The sequence below is a fragment of the Spodoptera frugiperda genome, chromosome 21 (genome assembly GCF_023101765.2).
Source record: "Spodoptera frugiperda isolate SF20-4 chromosome 21, AGI-APGP_CSIRO_Sfru_2.0, whole genome shotgun sequence".
In the NCBI taxonomy this organism is placed as follows: Eukaryota; Metazoa; Arthropoda; class Insecta; order Lepidoptera; family Noctuidae; genus Spodoptera; species Spodoptera frugiperda.
This window is the reverse complement of record NC_064232.1, coordinates 7,524,820-7,550,116: the sequence shown is the minus strand read 5'-3', so window position 1 is coordinate 7,550,116 and position 25,297 is coordinate 7,524,820. Positions and strand designations below refer to the sequence as shown.

General features: G+C 38.4%; 1 protein-coding gene and 1 long non-coding RNA gene across 2 annotated transcripts in view; both read right to left on the bottom strand.

Moving 5' to 3' along the window:
* The window catches only part of LOC118280234 (uncharacterized), a 38,557-nt gene extending 14,587 nt beyond the window's left edge, over window positions 1-23,970 (bottom strand). Inside the window, exons 1-3 of the mRNA XM_050701983.1 lie at window positions 23,671-23,970; window positions 18,357-19,126; window positions 13,850-14,899 (exon numbers count right to left, since the gene is read on the bottom strand). Coding sequence (XP_050557940.1) covers window positions 13,850-14,899; window positions 18,357-18,968 — 1,662 coding nt within the window. The 5' untranslated portion in view covers window positions 18,969-19,126; window positions 23,671-23,970. The remainder of the gene's footprint in view (window positions 1-13,849; window positions 14,900-18,356; window positions 19,127-23,670) is intronic.
* Window positions 1,049-10,438, bottom strand: LOC126911999 (uncharacterized). Its single transcript, XR_007706607.1, has 4 exons — window positions 9,866-10,438; window positions 3,152-3,770; window positions 1,843-1,975; window positions 1,049-1,095 (listed from the first exon to the last, which is right to left on the bottom strand). It is a non-coding gene; the product is annotated as an uncharacterized LOC126911999 (long non-coding RNA).
* Window positions 23,971-25,297: the final 1,327 nt, after the last annotated feature.

Genomic DNA, 25,297 nt, shown 5'->3' with positions numbered 1-25,297 from the left:
TAAAGAAAACAGTCACCGGGGACATTTTATTATAGACAGGTAATAAGAAAAAAATGGCATTTTGACATTCAGTGCATCGACTCGCCAGGAGAGTCCACGTTAATTTTATTTCAGTTCTTTCGATTAGGGTATGTTTAGTCTTCAGTATTATTTTAAGTAGAAAATTCACCTGTATTTTGTAAAGAAATAGCAAAAACATTGAACTCGCTGGGCGAGTCTACGGCACTGGAATAAAATTTACATGGACTCTCCGGGCGAGTCGGTGGCACTGAATGTGTTAACTACTAAATAATAAAGATGGGTAAAAAATTAACTATGATGGTGTCAAATTGTAACCAACTTGGTGTATGTTTAGACTACGAAAGAAATTGTGACATCTGTACTATTTCATATTGTCACAATATATTTTCCAATAGGGATGATGACGGGTATGAAAATTTTGAAATTTATTTAGTCCGTCAGTTAGGTAATGAAAAAATATTAGACATTTTTATGTTAAAATATTATAAGATAATAAATCGTACCAAAAAGTGACGTCTCGCGATATTTCAAATCGATATATCTTCGAAAGTATTTGTTTGGGACCGTGAGAAAATAAATAATACGTGTCTAATATTTTACAATCATCTACAAGACGGACATTGAAATAAAAATTAGTCATCTACCCTATTGCAGACACTCAAGTTCATACAGGAACATTCGATTTATAAATTAAGTACAGTTCTGTACCCTTAGTACAAGTTTGCTTTATGTTTAAAGTAATCGAAACGATGCGTTCGGCGCGGCGCTCTGATTGGTTGGTTTATTCGAGCCGGCCAATCAGAGCGCCAAGTTCAACAGGAACATTTCGGATTACTTTAAACGTAAAGCAAACTCGTACTAAAGCTACCGTAGTCTAAACATACCTTACTGCCATACCCAGAGACATTTAATAATAACTAAAACAATTCCTTAGTAACGAAATTTACCGAATACTAAGGACGAGGTTAAGTAACCATTAAATGACTCTGAGTACGGCCGTTTAAAGTCTACTTTGATACAGGAGGAGAACTTACTATGCTATAAAAGTTGTCTACATTGCTTTGGTCTGGCTTTCTGAAACCGGGGGTAGACAGGTCATGTCGCGTCTACGTAGACTGTCTATCTTGTCAATTGTAATACTACGTCGGGTTGGCTGTGACTAGTTCTGGGTAACTGCTATGGGGATGGAGTTTAATGGGGGTAGAAGAAAGAAGAGTAAAGGCAGACAGAAGAAAGGAGAAGTTAGGAAAATAAGTGAGTAAACCCATTCACAAAACGGGAGAAATTATTTCTTCGGATGTCTTAGGAGTTCTAAATAGTCCTTTAAAAAAAGGTAAACACTATTTTCGGAAGGAGAAAGCAGTGTCATAAGCACTGTTTACTTTGTTTTTATTAAACAAAGTAAAAAATGGGACACCTTCGCAAAAAGAGATATTATTCAGGACCATCTCAAAAGCAGCAATGGACATTTTTCTTGGAAAACATTTTGGCTAGAGTAGACGCGAACTCACCGTCTACACACGCTGCTCATGATAAAGAGTCCATCTGTGACTCGAAACTAGTAGTAGCTTTTCTCCATTAATTTACGTGAGTAAGCCGTGATTTTTAGTTAATTTAAACATTTCGGTTTTTAATTCATGAAGGTTTAACAATTGCAGGAGATAGTTATTTATGAGAAAAGACCGCTTTGACTATCATCAACGAATTTGCGGAAGCAATTAGGAAAAGAGTCACCAAGGACCCAAAAAACTCCACCCCCATAAATCACCAACCCGAACTGATCCACCATGAAAAACACCATCGAAAAATCACCATAAGCACCTGGTAAGTATTGACCCCATAGGTCCGCCCCCCCACAATCGGCAGTCGGGGCTGCGAGGGCCTTGGGTGCGCTCGACTGGGCTGCGGCGCGACGCTGCGAGGCCGCGGCTCGAAGCACCGTCGACATCCACACCTTTAGCATCTCCAGATTATAGATATGCTTATCCTTATACGTGATTTACTATACGTAATACTCTTAGAAACAGACGACACACACTTCACGCCTTTTATGCCCGAAGGGGTAGGCAGAGTGCACATTACGTATGGCCGATATACAATGTACAATTACTACTTTTCACCATTTTTGTGATATAAGTCCAATGTAATAGGGGGTGAGCCTATTGCCATATCCTGGACACAGTTCCAGACTCCGTGCTACTACCGAGAAATTTTCGAAAATCCGAAAAAGCCCAGTAATACTTTGCCCGACCCGGAAATCAAACCTGAGACCCCTTGTTCGGCAGTCGCACATGCGACCACTCGACCAACGAGGCAGTCAGAAACAGATGGTGAGAAGAAAAATGATTTTGTTTTTACATTTGATGGGTCGACGTTTGGCCGCTATCTCGCCTGGTGGTAAGTGATGATGCGGCCTAAGATGGAGCACGTCTGCCCTTGAGCAACCTATTCACTCGGGTCTTGAAGACACCCAGGTTATACCCATCAGGAAACACAGACTCCGGCAAGGAGTTCCACTCCCTAGCAGTTCGCACAAGGAAGCTTGAAGCGAAGCGCTTTGTGCGAGTGGGTGGGATATCTACCATGAAGCGGTGGCGCTTCATAGATTGACTTGTGGTTCGATGATAGAAAGAACTAGGGGGAATCAAGTTGTGCAATTCCCCAGACGTTCCCCGAATTGTATCCGGTAAAAAACCGAAAGGCTTGCAATTTCGAGGTCAAGAGATCCTTCCTAGTCCATTAATAGACTGTTGATATTGTATAGTTAAAGGCAATATAGAATAATATAAACCTCAAAATTCAGGACGATCATCTCTTAAAACCCTTGGGTTTTTATTAGTTTTTTCTGGGATACGGGGAACCAGAAGGATCACTTGATGGTAAGCGATTAGCACCGCCCATGGACACCCGCAACACCAGAGGAAGTCACAGGTGCATTGCCGGCCTTTTAAAAAGGAGTTTGAACCCCCAAAACCCCCCAGACTACGCCTATGGGCAACAGTTAATTTCACAGTTCGAAAGAAAGATTCGTGTCCGCACAGTTGTGTCAAGTTTCGCTAGAGTATTACGTATGCAATCACGTGGTTTTAAATTAAATGTCAAGGCGGTTCAAATGTAGCAAAATATTTACCTCATGGCCGAGCGCGATCAGACCCGTTGTCAAGCATGCTAGAATCACCAGAGCCTCGTAGTATGAGAGCATATAGGTTACTAGCAAACAGGCCGATAATTGCTCCTTTGGCGGATGATTCCTTACTTCTTCTTATTATATTTTTGTTCAATTTTCCCAATAACTAGAGTTTATTTTATGAATGGACTGTTTGTAACGGTATACGAGGTTTCCAAATTTCAATTTTTTAGAATAGAACAATTATTTAATGCGAAATTGGAATTTTTGCAGGAGGGCAATACAAAGGATCCAAATGTGGGTATTCCTTGTCAATACTAAGAATTTTAAAGATGGAAACTTCTCTAAAACACCACTTAAATAGAATATAAACAAAAACTAAAACAAACTGTTTGTTACTTTATTATTATAACGTTTTTTTTAGTCCGTTGCAGAGTTAAGTTAAGAGAGTTTTTTTAGTTTTATTTATTAACCACAAACTTTGGACGACACAATTGTCTATGCACATACAGTTTACATCTCAGCCGTCGGTCTTCCCTCATACAAAAAGTTATCACACACTGTAAAGAGCGTTCGCAAACTTAACGCATCGTTACACTTTCAATTTTCAAAGGGCAAAGCCCTAAAAGAGGTCACATACAAAAAAAAATTAGCACTGCATTGTCTTTGACCGCGGGGAGGAGCCGATTGCTGTCACTTTTGACAGCGGAATGCGCGGGAAAAATGACGTTTAGGTTATGCCGGCGGGAAATAGCATTTCGTTTAATTTAACGTTTCGATTTCTTGATTATTTCGTGCGGTTTGCGGTGTGCTGGTCGGCCGGAGACTAGTGTGGCGCCGTTCGGAGTGTGTAAGCCAAAAACTGATGCCAAATTTCACAATCAGTAGTACGTAACGCGCGGTGATAATAAATATATTTTATTCATTGCGCTCACGTGGGATCAGGTCGAGGAGCAAAGGGGTGTGACTGTGACCCTGGGTGGGAGACAGATCGGTAGTTGTACCTATGTAAGGGAAGGTTTACGCCCTTGAAACTAATTCATTATATCTGTTAAAAATGTATAGGTGTAGACATAAAACAAACCAGTTCCATCTATATGTACTTATTGTAACTAAAGAGTCCTGTCAGGACATCTATATGTCAATGTTGGAACTATCTGTTTCACTGCCCTGTGTTCGGTTGTTCTACAATAAATTCAGTCGTTCGTGTGCATTTGAGAAAACTGCTGTTTTATTTTATTAATATCCCTATTTATATTGTAAATGCGACAGTAAGTGATACAAGTTATTTTCCTGCGAAAAGTCATAATACTACTGATACTCATTTAATGGTTACTTAACCCAGTCCTTAGCTATTGTTTTCGGAACAAAAGTAAGTTTTAAGTAATTACACGGTTGACACAGTGGCTGGGCAACCGGCTGCTGCGCAACGTCGCTACACGTTCGATTCCCGCACGGAGCAACTCTTTGTGTGATCCACAAATTGTTGTTTCGGGTCTGGGTATCATGTGTATGTGAACTTGTATGTTTATAAACGTATTCACGACACAGGAGAAAATCCTAGATTGGGGCAACGTTTAAAAAGATATATTCAATAACCCCTTATCCCCTCAATAATGGCACAATAAAACACCAATAAGCCCAACAAAACAAAACAAATACAATAAAGAATATTTCTGTACCAACGGAGGTAAAACAGTACGTACACCGGTTGTCATGGCAACGAGGAATCGTCAGGGATGCGTCGATGTATGTCAAGGACATGCTGCTAAGGCCACTGGGTCACCGTGACACGCTAACCAGATATTGTACCTATTCAAGCAACGGTTTTTTTTTTTATAAAACGGGCCATCCTTAAATTACGTCACACGTTAAGGGGGATGGAGGGGGTCGACGAAGTGTGACATTGTGTGACAAGGGGGTGGGAGGGGTCCTAAATTTCGTGACGTCACATTTCAATTATTATAATCTAACTCCTTAAAACACGAACTTGGAACTATTATCCAAAAACTTATGTCATGTTATGTTAATTTTACTAAAAAAATAGATAATTGAAATAAAACAAATTTCGGAAATGCTGTTTTAATTTGTTAAATTATAAAATGAGACGTCACACTAGGGAGGGGGAGGTCTCACAAATGTGACCAATTGTGACAAGGACGGGGGAGGGGGTCAAAAATCATGAAATTTGTGTGACGTAATTTATGGATGGCTCCAAACACGAGTAAACGAGCAGACGTATCATCTGATGGTAAGCAATCGCCGCCGCCCATGGACACTTGAAACACCAGAGGCGTTACAAGTGCGTTGCCGGCCTTTTGCGGGTTGGGAATTTAAGGGTTGTTGAAGAATCGGGGATTGGGAAGATTGGGAAGGAGGGGAATTGAGCCTCCTAGTCTGGACGTCACGCCTTTTATCCCCGAAGCGGTAGGCAGAGGTGCACATTACGGCACGCAATGCCGCTATACAATGTACACCCACTTTTCACCATTTTTGTCAACCAAGAATTTCGAAAAGCCCAATAATAAATTACACCACCTGAGTATCGAATCGAACCTAATATCGCTTGCTAGGCACTAGCACTATTTATTATAAAACTATATTAGTCGGGTTTTCCTTCCTGACGCTATAACTCCAGAACGCACGAACCGATTTCCACGGTTTTGTATTCGTTGGAAAGGTCTCGGGCTCCGTGAGGTTTATAGCAAAGAAAATTCAATAAAAATTCAAGAGAAAAGCAAGAAAATACGGAAAATCATTAGTGGCATAACGGAGTTCGCCGAGTTTGCTAGTTTATTTATAAGACTATATATTAAAAATAAATAACCTACCAAAATAACCTGCAGGACGAAAGAGGGCATAAACCCCCATTTCGACATCACATCACTGAATATCACAAACACAGCGTTCATCTTCATCACATCACACTTTGGACATCACATCACACTTTGGACATCACGCGTCATCACAGTTCAATGACCTTTGTCAAACAAATTATGTTCCAAAAAACATTTTTCATTTAAATCTACGAACAAATTGTCAGTAAACTCATCCTTATTTACATAACAATAAGGAAATCACGATTCGCAGTAAAATTTTCCGTGATTTTTTATCAGAGAAACACAGTTGCACACTTTTATAAAGATATACACTGACAACTAACACTTTAAAATATGACGAAATCTTTTTCCAAATACCGCCTTTTAAAAGTACATTTTTAAAACACTATAAACAATGCTTTAATATCTTTGAATCGAACGTATTAATTTAACATAGTCAAAAGCACATCTTAGTAAAATCATCAATGCAAGTTTGTGAGGCTTTTACACCAAAACTGCTGAACGAATTTGGATGTAATTCGGCACAGAGATAGATTATAGTCTGGAATAACACTTTTTATCTAGACAGAAGTAAATTTAACACACAATACACTTTTTTTTAACATTAATAGGTCGACGTTTGGCCGCTATCTCGCCTGATGGTAAGTGAAGATGCGGCCTACGATGGAGCACGTCTGCCCATAAGCAACCTATTCACTCGGTCTTTGAAGACACCCAGGTTATTTGAAGATACGTTAAATATATTTAATTCAATGTTTGAATAAAAATTCGCGTCAAACGTGTGTGCATTTGGCCAAAAGGTGTGCCACTGAATTAGCGCTGCTTATCATATCAACATTAGCCTCGTATCTACGTAATCCACAAAGTTATGTAATTTGATAACGAACATATAACAACTACACTGATTTTTACAATTTAATCGGTGAATTTAACATTGATGTTTGACCATAATATTCCCAGTCTTTTATCCCCGAAGGGATAGGCAGAGGTGCACATTACGGCATGTGTAATACCGTTATACAATGTACACTTACTTTTCACAATTTATTTTGTAAGTCCCATGTAACGGGTAGGAAGTCTATTGCCATATACTGGACACAATTTCAGACTCCGTGCTACTACTGATTTTTTTTTTTCTGTGAGTTCGGTCAGAGTTATACTATGACCTCACAGAAAACCGACGTGAAACAACGCTTGCGTTGTATAAAAGATCGCATTTGCATTGAAAAATGGTACCTATACTCAAACTTTACTACAATGCAAAATCAACTTAAACATGACCGGAAAAAGGTAGCATTTTGCATCACCGACTAATATTCACACATCCGCATACATAGATAGACAAGACAAAACAAAAACTTACAATGCAAAAACTACCTTACATACATTGACAAAAGGTCTCATTCACATTGCCTAAATGTTTCGTCCAAACAACATGATGTTTGCTTGCTACTCCATAGTCCATGCACGGAGCAATGACGTCATAGTCTACGTCAGTCAAGGTCAGTGTTGTGTGTGACGTCATATGTATACAATCGCACCTGGACTTGTACGATGAAGGATTCAAATGTTTTATATGGTTGGTAGTGTGGTATGGAGAAAGAGTTTGAATTATAAAAGGTGGTATCGGAAGGACTGCCTCGTTGGTCGAGTGGTTGCAATTGCGACTACCGGGCAAGGAGTCTCGGGTTCGATTCCCCGGTCGGGCGAAGTATTACTGGGCTTTTTTTGGTTTTTTCTCATTTTCGGTGCTCGGAAAAATTATGCCAAAGTAAGCTCTGATTAGTATGTTTCTTCGAGCCGGCCTATTAGAGCGCCGAACGCACATTTGTTTCGTTTACTTTTAACGTAAAGCAAAATCGTACTAAGGGGACTGGGTTTATTTCATATCACTATATAATCGAATAAGATGAATTGCAGGCATTGAATTACTTCCAGGATTTATTAGAACTCATCAAAATTAAATGGAGTTGCATATGATCTTCAACAAAAGATGCTTTTTTAAACGAATCATGGATCTGTGTTGCTTTAGACAAAAGATATGACTTAATATCATGACCCACATAGTGAAAAGTCGTATGTCGCGGAATGCTGCTCATGAATGTGAGCCTCTAGCATGGCTTGAAACTAGTCGAGTTCCTCGTCAAACAGTTACGTGAGTAAGCCGATAACATAATAATTAATTTAGTATGTATAGGTAAAAATCTATAACTTTCGTGAGACGAGTTATCATTTTAAGATACTGCAAAGCAGTGACGTCATTTTTTATCAAGTATCACACAGTTTCTCCAAAAATGAAACTAAACCATTATAACCGTATAACGTTAAACGAAAGTTATTATGCTAAATAATATCACGTCTACACACTTTCCTTTTAAATATAATTTAATAAGCGAAACTGATTCATTTCGCTACGGCCACACCGTGGCATTGGTTATCTTGTTCAAAGCATTAACTGGTAAAAGAAAACTGTTGAAGACATATCCTACGCTAAGTCTCGGCTACTATCCGGAGCTGCGGACAACGTAACAGGTTACCGGGGCTCCGGCTCGAAAAGCAGGAGTAGGAACGGGGTGGTTTTTAGTCAGTAAGAGTCTGACACTCCCTCTCGCTTCGTTACAATTGTGTTGCCGGCATTTTGGGGGTTAGGAATTTATGAATTGTTGGGGAATCGGGGATTGGAAAGGGGGTAATTGGGCCTCCGGTAACCTCACTCACACAACGAAACACAACGCAAGCGTTGTTGCACGTCAGTTTTCTGTGAGGCCGTGGTATCACTCCGGTCGAACCGGCCCAGCAGTGCCGAAGCATGGCTCTCCCAACTTGAATTATTATCAACTATTATCTAACTGACCGACTAAATGGATGTCTCCAATCGGCACTACGATAAAATACTTTGATTAATTAATTATAATCCCCAAAGAGATTAATTTACTATCCATTGCTATCCTATCTCCAATCCGCGTAACAGCAAATTCTTAGAGATAAGGGATATCTCCCAATATTACATATATCGCTCACCTAGTAATATATTGGCACATCTGCAAAAAATGCTAAATTGACTTTATATGGTTTACGTGTTTAAAAGTGCATATTAATCTATTTATTTCCATATTCATCGAGAGAGGTCGTAAGTGTCATTATACCATTATTGTAGTTTCCCCCTCACGCACGTAAAACAACGGTTCATTGGTCAGTAAACTAAAAACTAAACAAGTCAGGTAAACTATGAAAACCGTAAATGTGCCAATATATTACTAGGTGTGCGATATGTATATAGCAACTTGCAGCAAGATATTACATGATTCTTTAATCCACTCGTCAATCAAATCATATTATCATAAAGCAAATCAAATTCAAGCATTGTTTTTTTTTTAATTTAATGGGTCGACGTTTGGCCGCTATCTCGTCTGATGGTAAGTGATGATGCGGCCTACGATGGAGCACGTCTGCCCATAAGTAACATATTCACTCGGGCTTTGAAGACACCCAGGTTATACCCATTAGTATAACATATCATATCATCGCATTGTTCCGTAGCCAAGTTTCATTGGTAGAGCCGCACTATAAAACTGTCCGATTCTCAATAGAAACTCACGAAGACGCGATACACTGCGACGTTCGCGAGAAACATAAAACTTGGGCACGCTGCCATAATCATTAAGTCTCTGGAGTAGCGTGGAAGTCTACCAGCACACCACAGGGCACAGGAGACATTGCTAACTAGGGCACCGCGAATAACCGCTCCACAAGCCCACATAACAAACAAAAACACACCGCAAACCAATTCAGACCTTAATCTATTTAAAAAACCGCCATTTCCCGCAAAAATTCGCGTGCAACAAACAACGGAAACAAAACAACCAGCTCCTCTTACCGAATAAAACGAAGATATCACATTTAACATTTAAAAAATATCACAGAAGTAGAAAAAAATTGATTGCAAAAAATTGTGTATCGAAAATCGCAAATGACATATATTATGTTAAAATTGACAGACATTTAGGTTTTGGAACGCTCTGTCAAAAAAGCCAAGCGGCCAGACCACAAGACCATAGACCAACGAAAGAGGTTAAGTTTGCAAACGGGGGAAATTTTAGCGCGCTTTTTCTAAGATGGCGGCGCGACACGTGGCGTTTGAAAAAGCGTGGCGATATCGTCTGCCGAGACCGTTTCCCGCGTTATTTATTTCTAGACGTTACATTTCGCGGTGATTATTTTTAGCTATGAATTTGTATCGGGAAAGGGGACGTCGGGTCGTTCACTACATATTGTCGCACGAGTGTGTTGATGCGAAATGTTTTCTGGCATCAAGTACTTAGTTTGCAATGTGCGTGGATGGTTAAACGATGACTATTCTTGAGTCAGAGAGATGATGAAATGCACTTTTCGTTTGCTATGATGCAGACCAAGAACGGTATTTAAGATATACTAACGAACTGATGGTAAGCAATCTGCGCCACCCATAGACATGAAGCATTTATCTGAAGATCTAATAGAGCCTTCCCAGTCCCTCTAGTGACTATTCAAGGAAGTTTAATATATCCTATTGGGGACTACCTAGCGGGTTTACCGTGGCTCCGGCTCGAAAAGCAGTAGGAACGGGGTGGTTTTTAGTCAGTAAGAGTCTGACACTCCTTCTCGCCTCGATCAAGGCGGGATGATTCTCCCCACTTAAAAAAAGACTGCCCACCTCGCTATTTCTCTGATTGACTACATCAAAATATCAATCGTCCATTCGCCCGAAAATATGACATCTCCAAATCTCCATAGCCACATGTCAGACATCATCAGGAGATTTAGTTTTAGAGTCATCCTAAGCTGACATTTCTAGTCTAATCTAGACTGCGGTGACATTCTAGTACATCGACTAGATGACTAGGTATTTATAGAACATCGAAGTTCAATGATTTGGCTCAAGGAATGTAGATTTTTTGAATACGGCCATTGGAGCGGCCAACACGTCTTGTAAAATTATTGAAAATTGTTTAATTTTAATGACATCTGAATGGTTTACAAAAACTATAGCTTCCTGTTTTTTTAAGGAAAAGGGGCAAACGAGCAGACGCGTCACTAGATGGTAAGCAATCAGTGGACACCCGCAACACCAGAGGAGTCACAGGTGCATTGCCGGCCTATTAAAAAGGAGTACGCTCTTTTCTTGAAGGTCTTATCGGTTCGGAAATACCGCGGACGACAGCTCATTCCACAGTTTTGCTGTGCGAGGCAGAAAGTTTAGTGAGAAGCGCACAGTTGTAGCCTGCCAACCATCTATATGATGGGGATGGAAGTGCTGTCGTGTAGGTCGATGTCACTATCAGACCAAACAATTCCTCAGAGCACTCCCCGTGGTATAGGCGATAGAAAATGCACAACGAAGTTACATCTCTAGTTTTTGACTTCGATGAAGTTTAGCAAAGAATAGCTTCCTGAAATCTTGTTTCATCTTATTTTTATACACCAATGAAGTGTCTTAAAAACTTTACAGTCCGATTTGGAAAGTAGTTATTGTAGACCAAATAATAAGTACGTCTGCAACACCAGAGAAAAACTACATTAACCGCCACATTCAGAAACATTTAATGATTACTTAAACTATTCCTTAGCAACGATTTTGTTTCTACAACAATTGCTAAGGACCGGGTAAAATAACCATTAAATGACTCTGAGTACGGCAGTTAATGTACCCAAAATGGACAAATAAGTCACAAAATCCATTCCAATACCAGAAAAAACATCACCAAAAATAGGGGAATGAATCACCCAAACTGGAATCTGACCCATAAAATCCCCAAATAATCCTACAACACGGCTAGAAAGGTTCACATCTCTACAGGTGTCTGATCTACTCAGTTCATTGACATTTCGAATGAGGCCGTGTATAAGTGTGCGTAACGCCTACGTAGCGACGTGCGCACACGCATGTGTGTGTAAAAACGGACCCAATTATCTCCCGACTGTTTATGACTTCCTCGTACTTGCGAATATTTTTGGGGGGTAAGCTGTTATGTAGGTGGGGGCTTCAACAGCGCTTTTTAATAAACCGAATCTTTTTAAACCGCGATATTTAATCCGTTTGCCAAGCGTGGGGATCATTGCAAATCCCTCTTTTATAAAGAAGACTCATAGTCTAGCAGTTGGCTCTTATACGCTATTGATGATGATGGGCTCCGGAGTATGTCCATAAGAGGACCCAGTGCCATTTACAGGCGCTGATACCGACCACAGAATTGGTTTTAGCAACGTAAGAATCCCATTCCCCCCTAACTCTTTCTCTTCAAAAGCTAAGTACCATTTGTATGTTTCCTATCAAAAACAAAAAGTGCCCAAAAGCTATGCATCTTATGAGGGTGTTCCCATGAATACGAAAATGTGTAGGAATTTAAAATTTTGCTGTGGTTTATGTGGACTATGACTTTTGGTGGGCGTGACCTAATTTTAGGACAGAAATAGCTCGAAATCATGCGTGCATACAGTTTTTACATCTCTTTAAACTCATATTTGTAACAAGGATCTTTTGATTTGATTTTTTAAACGTTGCTCCATACTAGGATTTTCTCTTGTGTCGTGGGTGCGTTTACAAACATACAAGTTCACATACACATGACACCCAGACCCGAAACAATAAATTGTGGATCATACAGAGTTGTTCCGTGGGGGAATTGAACCCTAGGCGATGTTATAGACAAAATAAGAGATATCTACACTTTTATTTATCTAATATATAAAATTCTCGTGTCACAGTTTTCGTTGCCATACTCCTCCGAAACGGTTTGACCGATTTTGATGAAATTTTTAGAATGTGCTTATCCGGTATCTATGAGAATCGGCCAACATCTATTTTTCATCCCCCTAAATGTTAGGGGTAGTACAACCCTAAATTTTTAAATTTTCCGCGGACGATGTCGCGGGCAGAAGCTAGTAAGAAATAATTTCCATACTTGTACTACACAATGGCATCTCACACTCAGACCTAAACGAAAGTCACGCGTTTGCTTAACGAGTCTAATTACCGATGTCCTAAATAAATAATTGACGCCACGAACCAAACCAGAGCGAATACACATTCAACAATAGCTTAAGATGTGTTGTATCGGTAAGGAAGTACATATTTCTTTTTGTCGGACAGGCAAAGGAGTAGCCGAGTGGTAAGCGATCACCGTCGCCCATGGACACCTGCAACACCAGAGGAGTCACAGAGCGACGTGCAAGAACAAGGTGATTTTTAGTCAGTAAGAGTCTGACACTTCATCTAGTCTCACCCAAGGCGCGAAGAAGTCATTAGAAAATTTTCCCTCGTCAAAAAAAAAAAGGCACATGAAATCTTTGCAAACCAAAGAAAAATACCAAAAGAGACAACACCTAGGTATTATTTCTCCAACGAAAGAAAGACCTGTAGATACAAAATACCAAAAATCCAATCACCTATTATTTAACCAACGAAAAACCTATACTAAGAAGAAAAATCCAGACTGATGCCAGCTGAAAAGGACACAGTAAATCTATAAACTAACACACACTAAAATTTCTGTATATATAAAAAAAAAAACAAGAACACAAAATTAAAACACGTGCAAAAAAGAGCCAAGATAAATGAGGTGCTGCATTTCTTAGGTGCATCGATTATGGGTACCACAAATGCCTTAAAACGCAAGACATATTTTTAAAGAAATACTGTCGTACTGAGAGACATTTAATGATTACTTAAACTATCGCTTAGCAACGATTTTGTTCCTAAAACAATTGCTAAGGACTGGGTTAAGTAACCATTAAATGAATCTGAGTATGCCGAATTTATAGAGTTATAAAGAATGCCCAATCGAAGCAACTAAGAAATGTGGGTAAAAAAATGACTACTTACCGCTTTGATATCGTCGTAGTCTTTCGAGTCCAACACTCTTCTCCTAGAAGACGGAGTATCAGGGCTCATGTTAGTATCATCAGTCGGTTCACTAAGAGTACTCTCCGTACTGGTCTCCATTGACTTAATCTCCTCCAAATTCTCTTTTCCTTCTTCACTCTTTTCCGTTCTCTTCTTCAAATAATTCTCATGTTCAAACGTCTTGTTTTCGAAGCCGGTACCGCTGGGCGATTCAATGTCATTGTCGAGGAGTATCCTGTCGTCTTCAGAGTCTATGTACTTTAGACTAGCTCGTTTCCTTGGCTCTGCTTTCACATCGTTCTTAGGTGATTCTTCATTAACCGTGTGATTTAAGTCTATCTGTTTTTTCGGCGTCGTCCCAGAGGAGACAGGCTGCGAGATCTGAATGTAGGAAGCGAAGTTAGATGTGTGTTTGGGCGTTTTCGATTGTTTCTCTATATCGCTCTTTATATCTTTAATTTTACTTCCATCCGAATTGTTTTTCTTGTAATCCAAATCGCCATTTTCTACATGAATGACTGTGGACTTCTCTAGAATCTTTCCTATTGGATTGTTTGGGTCTAGCTGGCTTTTAATGCTGGCTAGACGGTCGGAAGGCAGTTTTGACGTGAGAGAAGTGGACATGGAACTATTTCTATCGTGTATTGGTTTGGCTAGACACACTGGCTCGGATATAGTCTTACTGAGTGACAGATCTGAGTTGGAATTGGATCGAGAGCTGGAGGAACCGGCTTCCCAACGTAAACCGTTCTTTTCGTAAGGCAGATGTACGGGAACCGGTTTTTCGTCTTTCGGGACGACCTTTGTGTATCCTACAGTCCCATTTTCGCAGTCCTTGAGCTGGTTAAGATACTGTTCGGTGTACCGCGAGTCGTTTGTGGGTAATTTCGTTACGGTCATTTTCGGGTCGAATCTCTTTCTGATCTCCGACACGGAGGGCACTTCGTTCCCGTTGGTGTCCTTAGCACCGTTTAGCATCCCCCTCTTGTACACTGGCGAGCTTTCCTTATACGATCTTCGTTCCGGTCTCTGGTTTTCAAATATTACGCTTATTTTTTGTTCTCGTGACGTAAACTATGCGACATGTGAACAGTGTGTGTTAGTCCATTTAAATCATGCTTTGCCGTAATACCTGATGCAGCATTCATGGTACCTTGAGTCAGTGAGTTTCTGGAGTATTGTACAAGATAGGATGTAGCATGAATGTTACAAGTAAATGTGGTATTACTAGCAAATTCGCATCTATGTTACTACTGGAACACCTGTTGAAAGGTTGATAATTGCTTGTACATTGACTGGCGGTTACTACCTTTCAATCGGTGCGTGTTCTACGATATTTTGAAAGCTGTCATTGAATGTTTTGGCTCTTTATTAGGTGCGATGTTAAAGAACGGACACACACACTCACACGCGCACACATTTATCTGTGTGCCTGCGAAATTTTTGACATAAAAAAATGTATGGGCCAGTTGTTCATGGGTTTTTTGGAAAAGAAAATAAAACTCAGTGGTTGTGATGTGATGAGCTTCGGTATAGTTTGTCGAAACGAACTTTGCCGAAGAACTGTGATGGATGATGATTGATGATGATGATATGATGTGATGATGTTCAGTCGTGAAAGATCTTTTATGAATTTTATGATTGACAGAAAAAAACGTAAATAAAATCGATAATTTTTAACACAATAATGAATGATTTCTTTTTAATGAACCGTAAAATAATCTAAAGATGATAATTCGAATTATTAATTACTTATTCTTACATAGAAAAAAAAAACAATAAAAAAATAAGCCAATTGGTTACTAAGAAGGCTAAAACTGACATAAAACCTTTTTGCATGCTGTCAATTTTGACAGTGACATAACACCACAAACAAAATCATTTATAGAGCGAGAGTGTGACAACATATAGCTATCTCTTTTACACTTTTACTGTAAAGTTTTAGGTTAGAGCGAGACGACAATACTTTAGAGTAGTTTTATTTGAAAATAATGTTTAAAATATCTTACCACGGCCGTACATAGGATGACACCAAATATAGATATATTACTTTTATACATATTTCCGTCTGCCCGTCACAATGAGAGAAAATACAATAAGACTAAATATATAAGAATCATATTTCTCGGAGGTTTATGTAAAAATTATCACTTTTTCAAGGGTACATACATATGTATTAAACTTACATTGGAAACGAATATTTGGTAAATAACTTGTATAATATAATATTGTAATAAGTCGTGTGGTGACCGCAAGTACAATACATTAGTCACCACCCCTACTCTTCCCGCGGGTTTCGTATACCGAGTAAGGGACTAGACCGTGCAGTAGCGCTCTATGATAAACGTAAACTTTTATACTAAGACCTCCAACCTGCTTAACGAGGATTATGGCAAGACCATCTTATGTAGAGGAGGCTCATAGTCCAGCAGTGGACTTGTATTGTCTTTTGAAGCAGCTATCAAGACATATAACTATGTTTGTATATTTTGGAGCCATTGGTACATAGAGTGGGGTCTCTAGGCGCCTACCCAGTGACTTCAGGAAGACGGTGGCACAGTGGTCACGTGCTGCCGTGCAATTTGCACAGCGAGGCTCATTGGGAGACGCACGTCTCCCGAGGGATGTGCCGTAACAGGCTTTGCACCATGGGGCTCCGAAGCAGGACTACTAAGAGGAATCTGCCCTTACAGGCCTTAGTCTGCTATTACAATGGTGTCAGAATGGTCAATCATTGATTAGTGCGAGAGGGACGGAGCTATACAACCTACATAGCTCCATCCCTTTTGCACTAATCAATGATCGACCATTCTGACACCATTGGCTAAGGCCCCAGGTGTAGAGGGTGGCCACCAGGGTTGTTTTAGTAAGGTAAAAATCCCTATACTCTCTAGTCTTTTATCCCTAAAAATCTAAGCGCCTTTTGAAGGTTTCCGCTCGTCATCAAAGAAATAGGCTAATGGGAGACGCACGTCTTTCAAGGATGTTCCATAACAGGCGTTGCACCGTGTAGGCTCCGGAGCAGGTCTACTAAGAGGACTCGGTGCCCCTTATCGGTGCTGAAGGTGGCCACCGGGGTGGTTTTAGTGAGGTAAAAATCCCACACTTCCTAGTCTTTTATCCCCGAAAAGCTAGATGCCTGACGGTTGAAGGGCTGAAGGTTTCCCCCGTCATCATAAAAAATAGGCTAATGGGAGACGTCTTCCAAGGATGTTCCATAACAGGCGAGGTACCGTGGGGGCTCCGGAGCAGGTCTATTAGAAGACTCGGTGCCCCTTATAGGTGTTGAGGGTCACTCCCTAGCCTTTTATCCCCAGAAAACTAAGCACATTCAGAAGGTTTCCCCACGTCATCAAAAATGAATAAATGTATGTATGTATGTTGTCACACTCTCCTCTTTAAACTGTAAGAGTTAATAATAAATCTGTGTGTAGTGTATTTCAGTCTGTTTGTTTGTGTGTAGTGTAGCCTACTACCTATATATTATATTTTATTCGAATTTATTTAACGAATACTATATTTTATGAAGTTATTTTTGCCATATTTTAAAAGAGAACCGAAATATGGAAATATACTTTACCTATTCAGTGTTATTTTTTAGATTTTTTATGGTTTTTACTAAAGCACATTATCAATTCTGTTATATGTTAGATATTTTTAATGTTTTTTTTACGTCTATAATGTAACATTTTTTTACGATTAACCGATGCATACAATCAATCCTAATTTTAAGTAAGTTTTAGTCCAAAGATCCTAATTTTAAGTGAAATTAATTATGTATAAGTATTTAGCGTGATTGTATTTTATTTTTACCGACATAGAAAAAGGAAGAGATACTATATTCGGATGTTTGTTTTTTTTTATTTATTCACCGTCCGGATTGAAATGAACCTATCTACACCGATTAAAATAAGTTTCATTTAAGAATTATTTCATCACATACGAGTTAGTTTCCTGTAATTAATTACAAATGAATTTGGAATGATTTTGACACGGTATCAATAACTGTTGTATTGATTTCTATATTAACTGACAAACCGAGCGTCCTTGACCTCCCGGGGTCAAGGTCATTCATAATACATTTGTCATCGATCCTAATGTTTTTACGTCATCTATTTGTCTATTTCAAAATAAGCTATGTCTAACCATTTTTAATACGTATCTGTGTGAATCATTTAAAATAGACGAATGTATTTGATATTTTCTTTCCCTATTTAAATAAATGGCGATTCGATTTGTACTTAATAATCATCAATTTAATTTTCCAATGTGATCATCACATGGACATCACGATCCAAAATGAACATCATGACAATGACCATCAGAGTTCATCAACAAAACCAGAAAAAAACATGTAAAAATAAAAAAAAAATACCTTCAGAGACAATTTCGCAGACACTCAAAATAAAAAATAAAATAAAAATAAAGAAATATAGTACATTGATATAGAGAGAGAGAGAGAATGGAAGTGACAATAAATAATTACCTCGGATATCGTAGCTGCGGAGTTCCTCGCTTTCCTGGCCAACCGGGTTGGATCCGACACGGGGGGACGTCCAATATCATTGGATATAGACTTCGACCTTGAAATCTCCCCAAAATTCTGGTTAAGCTGCTGCTGCTGTTGAATCCTCTGCGTCAAAGGTATGTAGTTGGCTGGCGAGTATTTATTATACCAGTCCGCATGCGACATCGCTAAATCAGCTGACGGGATCACAGCTCGTCTCCTGCCGAGCGTATCGCTTGAAGTCTTGCTACTTTCGCTCCTAGTAGTCGAGATATCTCTCGAGCGGGATTCGCTTCGATCCGAGCGATATCTACTAGAGATACCGCTGTCAGAATCAGCGATGCTTGGCGCTCTTGAGGTTCTGGAGCTGGTTCGCTCAACGATAGTCTTTCTCTCGCGATTCCCATCGATATCAGAGAACCGTGACCTGATATGGTATTCTGACTTCTCGTAGCTTCGTATGGTGCCATAGTTTTCGCTAGTGGATCTGTAGTAGGGTTTTTCTACTGTGGATGAGGTCAGGGTTGGCCTATAGGAGCCGGACAGGCTCGATGATGTGGTGCTGTACCTAGACGGTGAGACGACGGGCATTGTGGCGGGTTCCGAGTTCACTTACTGTGTTTAACACATATCCTTAGCGTAAGTATACCTTAGTCTATTCTAGTCTAACTTTAATCCTGGACGGCGGACGTTTTCTTTGCATGATTCCTTTCTAATACACTTTGGTTAGTTGCTTGCTTCGGGCTTTCCTGTAACAAATGATAATTGGTTAGAGTCAAAGTCAAAGTATCTAATAAATTGACGTTTAGCATTCATCGTATTTTCTGGGGTTGCAAACGAGCCGAAAGATCACCAGAGGGCGTAGTATGAGTTTGTTTTACGTTTATCATCATCATATCATCATTAGCCGAAAGACGTCCACTGTCCGCATCGTACGCAACAGATTTGAGTTTGTCTTGTATAGAAACTCTTACAACTGCGTCCACTGATCCGCATCGTACGAACCGCATCATCGGCAATGTCTACATACGATGCGTACCGATGACGTCATATGGGATGCGTGAGATGCGTACGATGCGGGTCTTCGATTTAAAATAACACGTAACATCACTTCTAGGTACATTTTATACGTAGAACTGACGCCACTCCCAAACTTTGATTCATTTTATCTAAGCATTATTACCCTAATATGATACAATAAAAAAATACGTGTCTAATATTTTTTTATTACCTAACTGACGGACTAATTAGATGTTTAATTTTCATACCCCGTCATCATTCCTATTAGGGTTTTTCTTTTACCAAACACAAGCAAAAGCTATAAAATATCCTGCAGTAATACGCTCTTCATATTCAGCCGATTTTAATAAAATATTCCAAAGAATCAGGCCAAATTCAATGGTTTTATGTCTAGTAGTCAATATTCGGACTACAATGGGGAACGTTTGCCAAGAAATACACCATTAATGCCAGACTCAAGTCTTCCACTTGATATTCTAGTTTGAACATAATTCTATAAGCCCTATTACATGGGACTTATAACACAAATGGTGAAAAGTTGGTAATGTGCACCTCTGCCTACCCCTTCGGGGATGAAAGGCGCTTTACAAACATGGCATTATAACAGCCGCGCCGCATGTCCGTAACATTCCTAGACAACCTACAACATTATAGCTCTTCTGTGGTCAAGAAACATGGGGTTGTTCTCACAGAATTTAATAGGTACTTAATTAATTTAATTATTTATTTTGTTTGAAATTATTTGGTTCATTTTCTGTTTTCATTGAAATATTTAGTAGTATTATGCTTCTATAGACTAGCAAAACTTGTAGTTTCATTTAAATCATACACACATATGATTTAAATGAAACTACAAGTTTTGCATACATTTCTTACTTTTTCAAATTCCTAATAGCTACCTACTAATGAAATATTTTTACCCAAACCAGACATCAACACTATAACCTCACTTAGTTACTCAACCAAACATCACTCAAAACCCAATAACGAGATAACACCAATAACCAAACAAAATAAAATGTACTATCACCAATATTATTGTTTATACCAGTTACCATGACAACACAAACTGATTATTTCCTATCTGTAGCTAGTTTAAAAACAAAGAGATAGTAAAAGTAGCAGAAATATTGAAGTATGTACATTGTAATATTGTTTTGTATGATAAACAATAACACAGGGTTTATAATCATCATACAATCAGCCACGTACTATCCACTGCCTCCCACAGTCCTCCCCTAATGACTACACATCGCGAGGTTGGAATCAAAGTTAAAGTCAACAATTATTAATTACGAATAGACCATGAAAGCACTTTTGAATGTCAAAGCAAATACCTCAATGACTACACAAACACGTCACAGGATTGGAATTAAAGTCAAAGTCAAATTATTTCAAATAGACCAGGAAGGCACTGTTGCACATACAATAATATTAAAATATTAACAATTTCAGTCTGTTGGTCAGTCCTCTAATTGCTCTATTTGCTCATTCCAAAGTGTAGATTCCTATGGAGAAGAACGAGCTTGAGTATGTGGCTGATTGCACAAAGATGAAAAGTGAGAAACCATTAGGAGTCAAAAACCACTAAAGATTTTCCTATTAGTATTTTTAATATGCCACTATTTCGCCTGATGGTAACGATGGAGCACGCCTACATAAGCAACCTATTCACTTGGGAATTGAAGACACCCAGATACCCAAGTTTAAAAGAAAATGTCCCTGTGTCATTGGTACATATGCAAACACAAGTTACTGCCTTCAGTTTCGCCTGCATTCCTATGAGATAAAAGATGGTCTATGTGTTAATCTAGACCATAATCTATAATCTACACTGGTTCCAATTGTCATCTCGATCCATTCAAAAGTTTTGACGTGAAGGAGTAACAAACATACACAGAAACTTTCACTTTTATAATTATCAATGTTACCAATAACAAAGGATATAATTCCAGTTCATCTATCAATATCATCAGGGCAGATAAGTGTTATAATGTAATAAGGTGAATGACCTACAATGTCACAAAAATCATGTGATATTAGCTGTTGTCATGTTGATATAATATCTACATATTTTAGAACATTTTTCTTCCGGGAATAACACTAGAGATGTGCTATGCTAATGGCTGTGGATGTGTTTGGCTTCCACCAATCATATTAATTAGTTGCACAAAACTTAGCATAGATGGAAACAGACTCAACTAAGATGTGTTTTTTATATGCAAAGAAGCATGCTATGGGTGGCTTTCCTACTATCAATACATACTCGACCTGCACATCTTTCTAACACAGTTTCATAGCTTAGTATCAGTGGAAACAGTCACATAGTTTCACAGCTTAGTTGTTACAACTTCATAGCGTATCTACATAGCACATCTCTGGTGGAAAAGCAACCTAATACTAAATATTAAGTAAGTTCAATTGTTCAGATCAGAGTTGATGCAATTACTGAGAATTTTGATAAAATTCTTACTGCCACACCCAGTCATTTAATTGTTACTTAACCCAGTCCTTAGCAATTGTTTTCTATACAAAATCGTTACTAAGGAATAGTTTAAGTAATCATTAAATGTCTTTCGAGTATGGCAGTTAGACTTCAGTTAACTAATGAATCAAACTTAGGTTTAATGTTAGTAATTTGCAATCACTTAACTCTATTGCACTCTTCATTAAGTTCTCTAATATTATAAATGCAAACATTTGTGAGTTTATGTGTATGTTTGTTACTCATACATACATAACTTCACGCCTATCTCCCATGGGGGTAGGCAGAGACAATGGACCATCAATTGCTATGAATCTTACATACCTCAATTTACTTTGTTACTCAATCACATCAAAACGGTTGAATAGTTAAGGGTGAAATTTAGAACAGGAGTAGATTATGGTTTGGAATAACACATAGGCTACTTTATATACCACAGGAGTGTGGGATAAAGCCACAGGCAGAAGCTAGTTTTCAGTCATTTATAGTAATAGTTATTTGATTTGCCATAACATAATATTGCACCCTTAGAATGAAAATGACCGAATCCAAAAACTGCAAGTTGTGGGAAATGAGCCAGAAAGTCTCAGAAAATTATAGTATTGAATACATTTTAGTATCTCTTCTGTATTCCATGACATATGATTGATTTTTACTAGATTTATGGATTAGTTCTTTGGTTGTAGAGTATATTTTATAACGCCAGTTTATGATAAAATCGAATGTTACAGAAATTTTCAGTTAAGTCACTTTCATTCAATATTAGATCCTAAATGCAAGGCATATAAAACCTCTTTACTAATTTTTCAACCTTTTTAGTCTGTTCGCGATTATCTACGCAAATGTTTACAAATGCATTAGGTACTATAACTCCAATGACCTAGAAAATAAGGTTTAGTATTGTTTAAATACAAAGGAATGCCTACAAAGAACTTGGGATCTGATAACAAAATACTACAATAACATTAGTTGGGTGACCAGTTGCAATTTTACCCCGGATTATGGGTAAAGTGGAAAATCATGTTTGGACATTATTCTAATGGGAATTTTAATGATTTTAGTGTTGATTTTATAGTGATAGGGAAAATAACTGAAATTTTAACTTGACATTAAATCCGAAAATAAGATTGCGCCATTTTTTACATTGAACTGAACAGATGATTGCACAAAAGTGAAAGTCAAACACAACACTGCAATATGCCACGGTTTTTGTGCACAAACCTGTTTTTTGTAAACAAATCCTTTACACACCTTTAGAGGAGGCGAATTTTTCACATCTGGTAACTTCGCGTTAGGAAAATATTGCCGTGTTCGTCGGTAAGTAAAACACGGTTACCGCGATGCGTATTCTACTCGATTCAAGGTCATGCACTAAGAATTGATCCAATTAAAACCCTCACGGACATTCCGTGCACAAAAGAATCCACATAACAAACCAGGCAGAATAAGGATGAATAACATCGTACCTTTGCGTTAAAAAACACGTAACTTGATACTATGGATCGAAATATTGTTTTTTACTTCAAGGACATTTAATAAAAAGCGGTATTTGCAACGTAATTACAACTTTCACACGTCTTTACAGCTTCGCAGTAGCAAAATCATCAAATATATTTCCAAAAATACACTCCAGGAGTATTTTTAGCGACATATCATGACACAGGCTATGTTCATAAAAACACGAATTAAAACATATTATTCACGTTACATCACGTGTATGGTACGGCGAAACGTAAATATCGATCGTTAATAACCAGTTTTCGTGTGGAAAATACATTAGATACTCACAAAATACGAAAAATATCTCCGGTAACTTAGTAACAAAATCACACAGTTTTAACTTTGAATGTTGCGATAAAAACGATTATTTCAATTAGCACACGCGTCGAACACTTTTATCGAGACTTTTGTATATTAAATTATATTAAAGCGGAGCGCATACGTCGGGAAAATATATTTTCTTGCGCTGTTCTATGTAATTTTAGAAGGCTCCATCACTCCAATAGCGTGACGTCACTCGGATTGTTGGCAATCCTATTTTTATGCCACTTCCTACTCAAACGATAAAATGTCTTATTAACTTTATTTTTCATGCAATTTTAATCCTTTTCGTGCTGTCATAAAGCACATTTTACTTTTATGGAAAGGATTATAAACCTGTGATGGCGAGCTTCAGTGCTGCCATTGTAAAATTAAAAGAATAACTAAAAGTTTTTATGCATGACTCAACACCAGCTGATTGTTTCAATTTTAAAATTATTTTATTTCAAATAAATCTATTATGTTGACATACATTCTTATAAATCATAATTTGCTCAATTATACCAATATTTCAATTTATTTTTCAAATTTTAAGTGTATACTAAATAATCCACACCGACTGGCAAATACAAGAAAATACTGCTACACATCGCTAGATGGCGCTATACAAACAGCTATAGCTACTCGACACTAGATGTCACTACACGTTTTCACAACTCGCACTGTAGAGCAGCAGTACTTTTTATTGAACTTTTGAAATAAATCACTAAATAAACAAGGAATATTGTGCTTATGCCTAATTTCTTACAAATACGTGTACCTTCCTTGTGCGAACTGCTAGGGAGTGGAATTCTTTGCCGGAGTCTGTGTTTCCTGATGGGTATATAACCTGGGTGTCTTCAAAGCCCAACGAATAGGTGCTTGCGGGCAGACGTGCTCCATCGTAAGCCGCATCATTGCTTACCATCAGGCGAGATAGCGGCCAAACGTCGACCCATCAAATATAAAAAAAAACCCTATTTATAATTATTTAGGTACCTACCGTATCTCTGTCTTACTTTTACATTGCAAAATATAACAATACTGTGATTTTTATCTAAAAATTTGTAGGAGGCTGATGGGTGACCATACAGGCTAACTTATTTCTCATCAAGTGCTCTTGAACTAACTCAAATAGCGAACTCGACAATAATCATCATCAGAACATATCAGCCATAATCTGGCCAGCGAGAGCTACCTACAACGAAATTTAAAAGAAACGTGCTAATGTAGCTTATTGAAAAGTTCTTCTGCACTCTAGATTAATATTTTAAGTATAGTAATAAAATTGTATGTTATTTTCACTCTATACTATAAGTTTTACTTTATAATGACTGTTGATGAAGCGAAAGAAGTGTGTAAGAACCGTGGCAATTGGCGTTCCATAGTCTCTGCCTACCCCCATGGGAGACAGGCGAGGCGTGAGGTTATATTGTATGTATGTATGCCAACTATAAGTTTTCGCGCCCTACTGAAGCTGAATGTTTTTTTTTTGAGGGTGTAAAATCTTCCAATGACTTCTTCCACCTAGGGCGAGGCGAGAGGGATTGTCAGACTCTTATTGACTAAAAACCACCCCGCCCGCTAGGTAGTCCGCAGCATTTTAGTTTAAAGA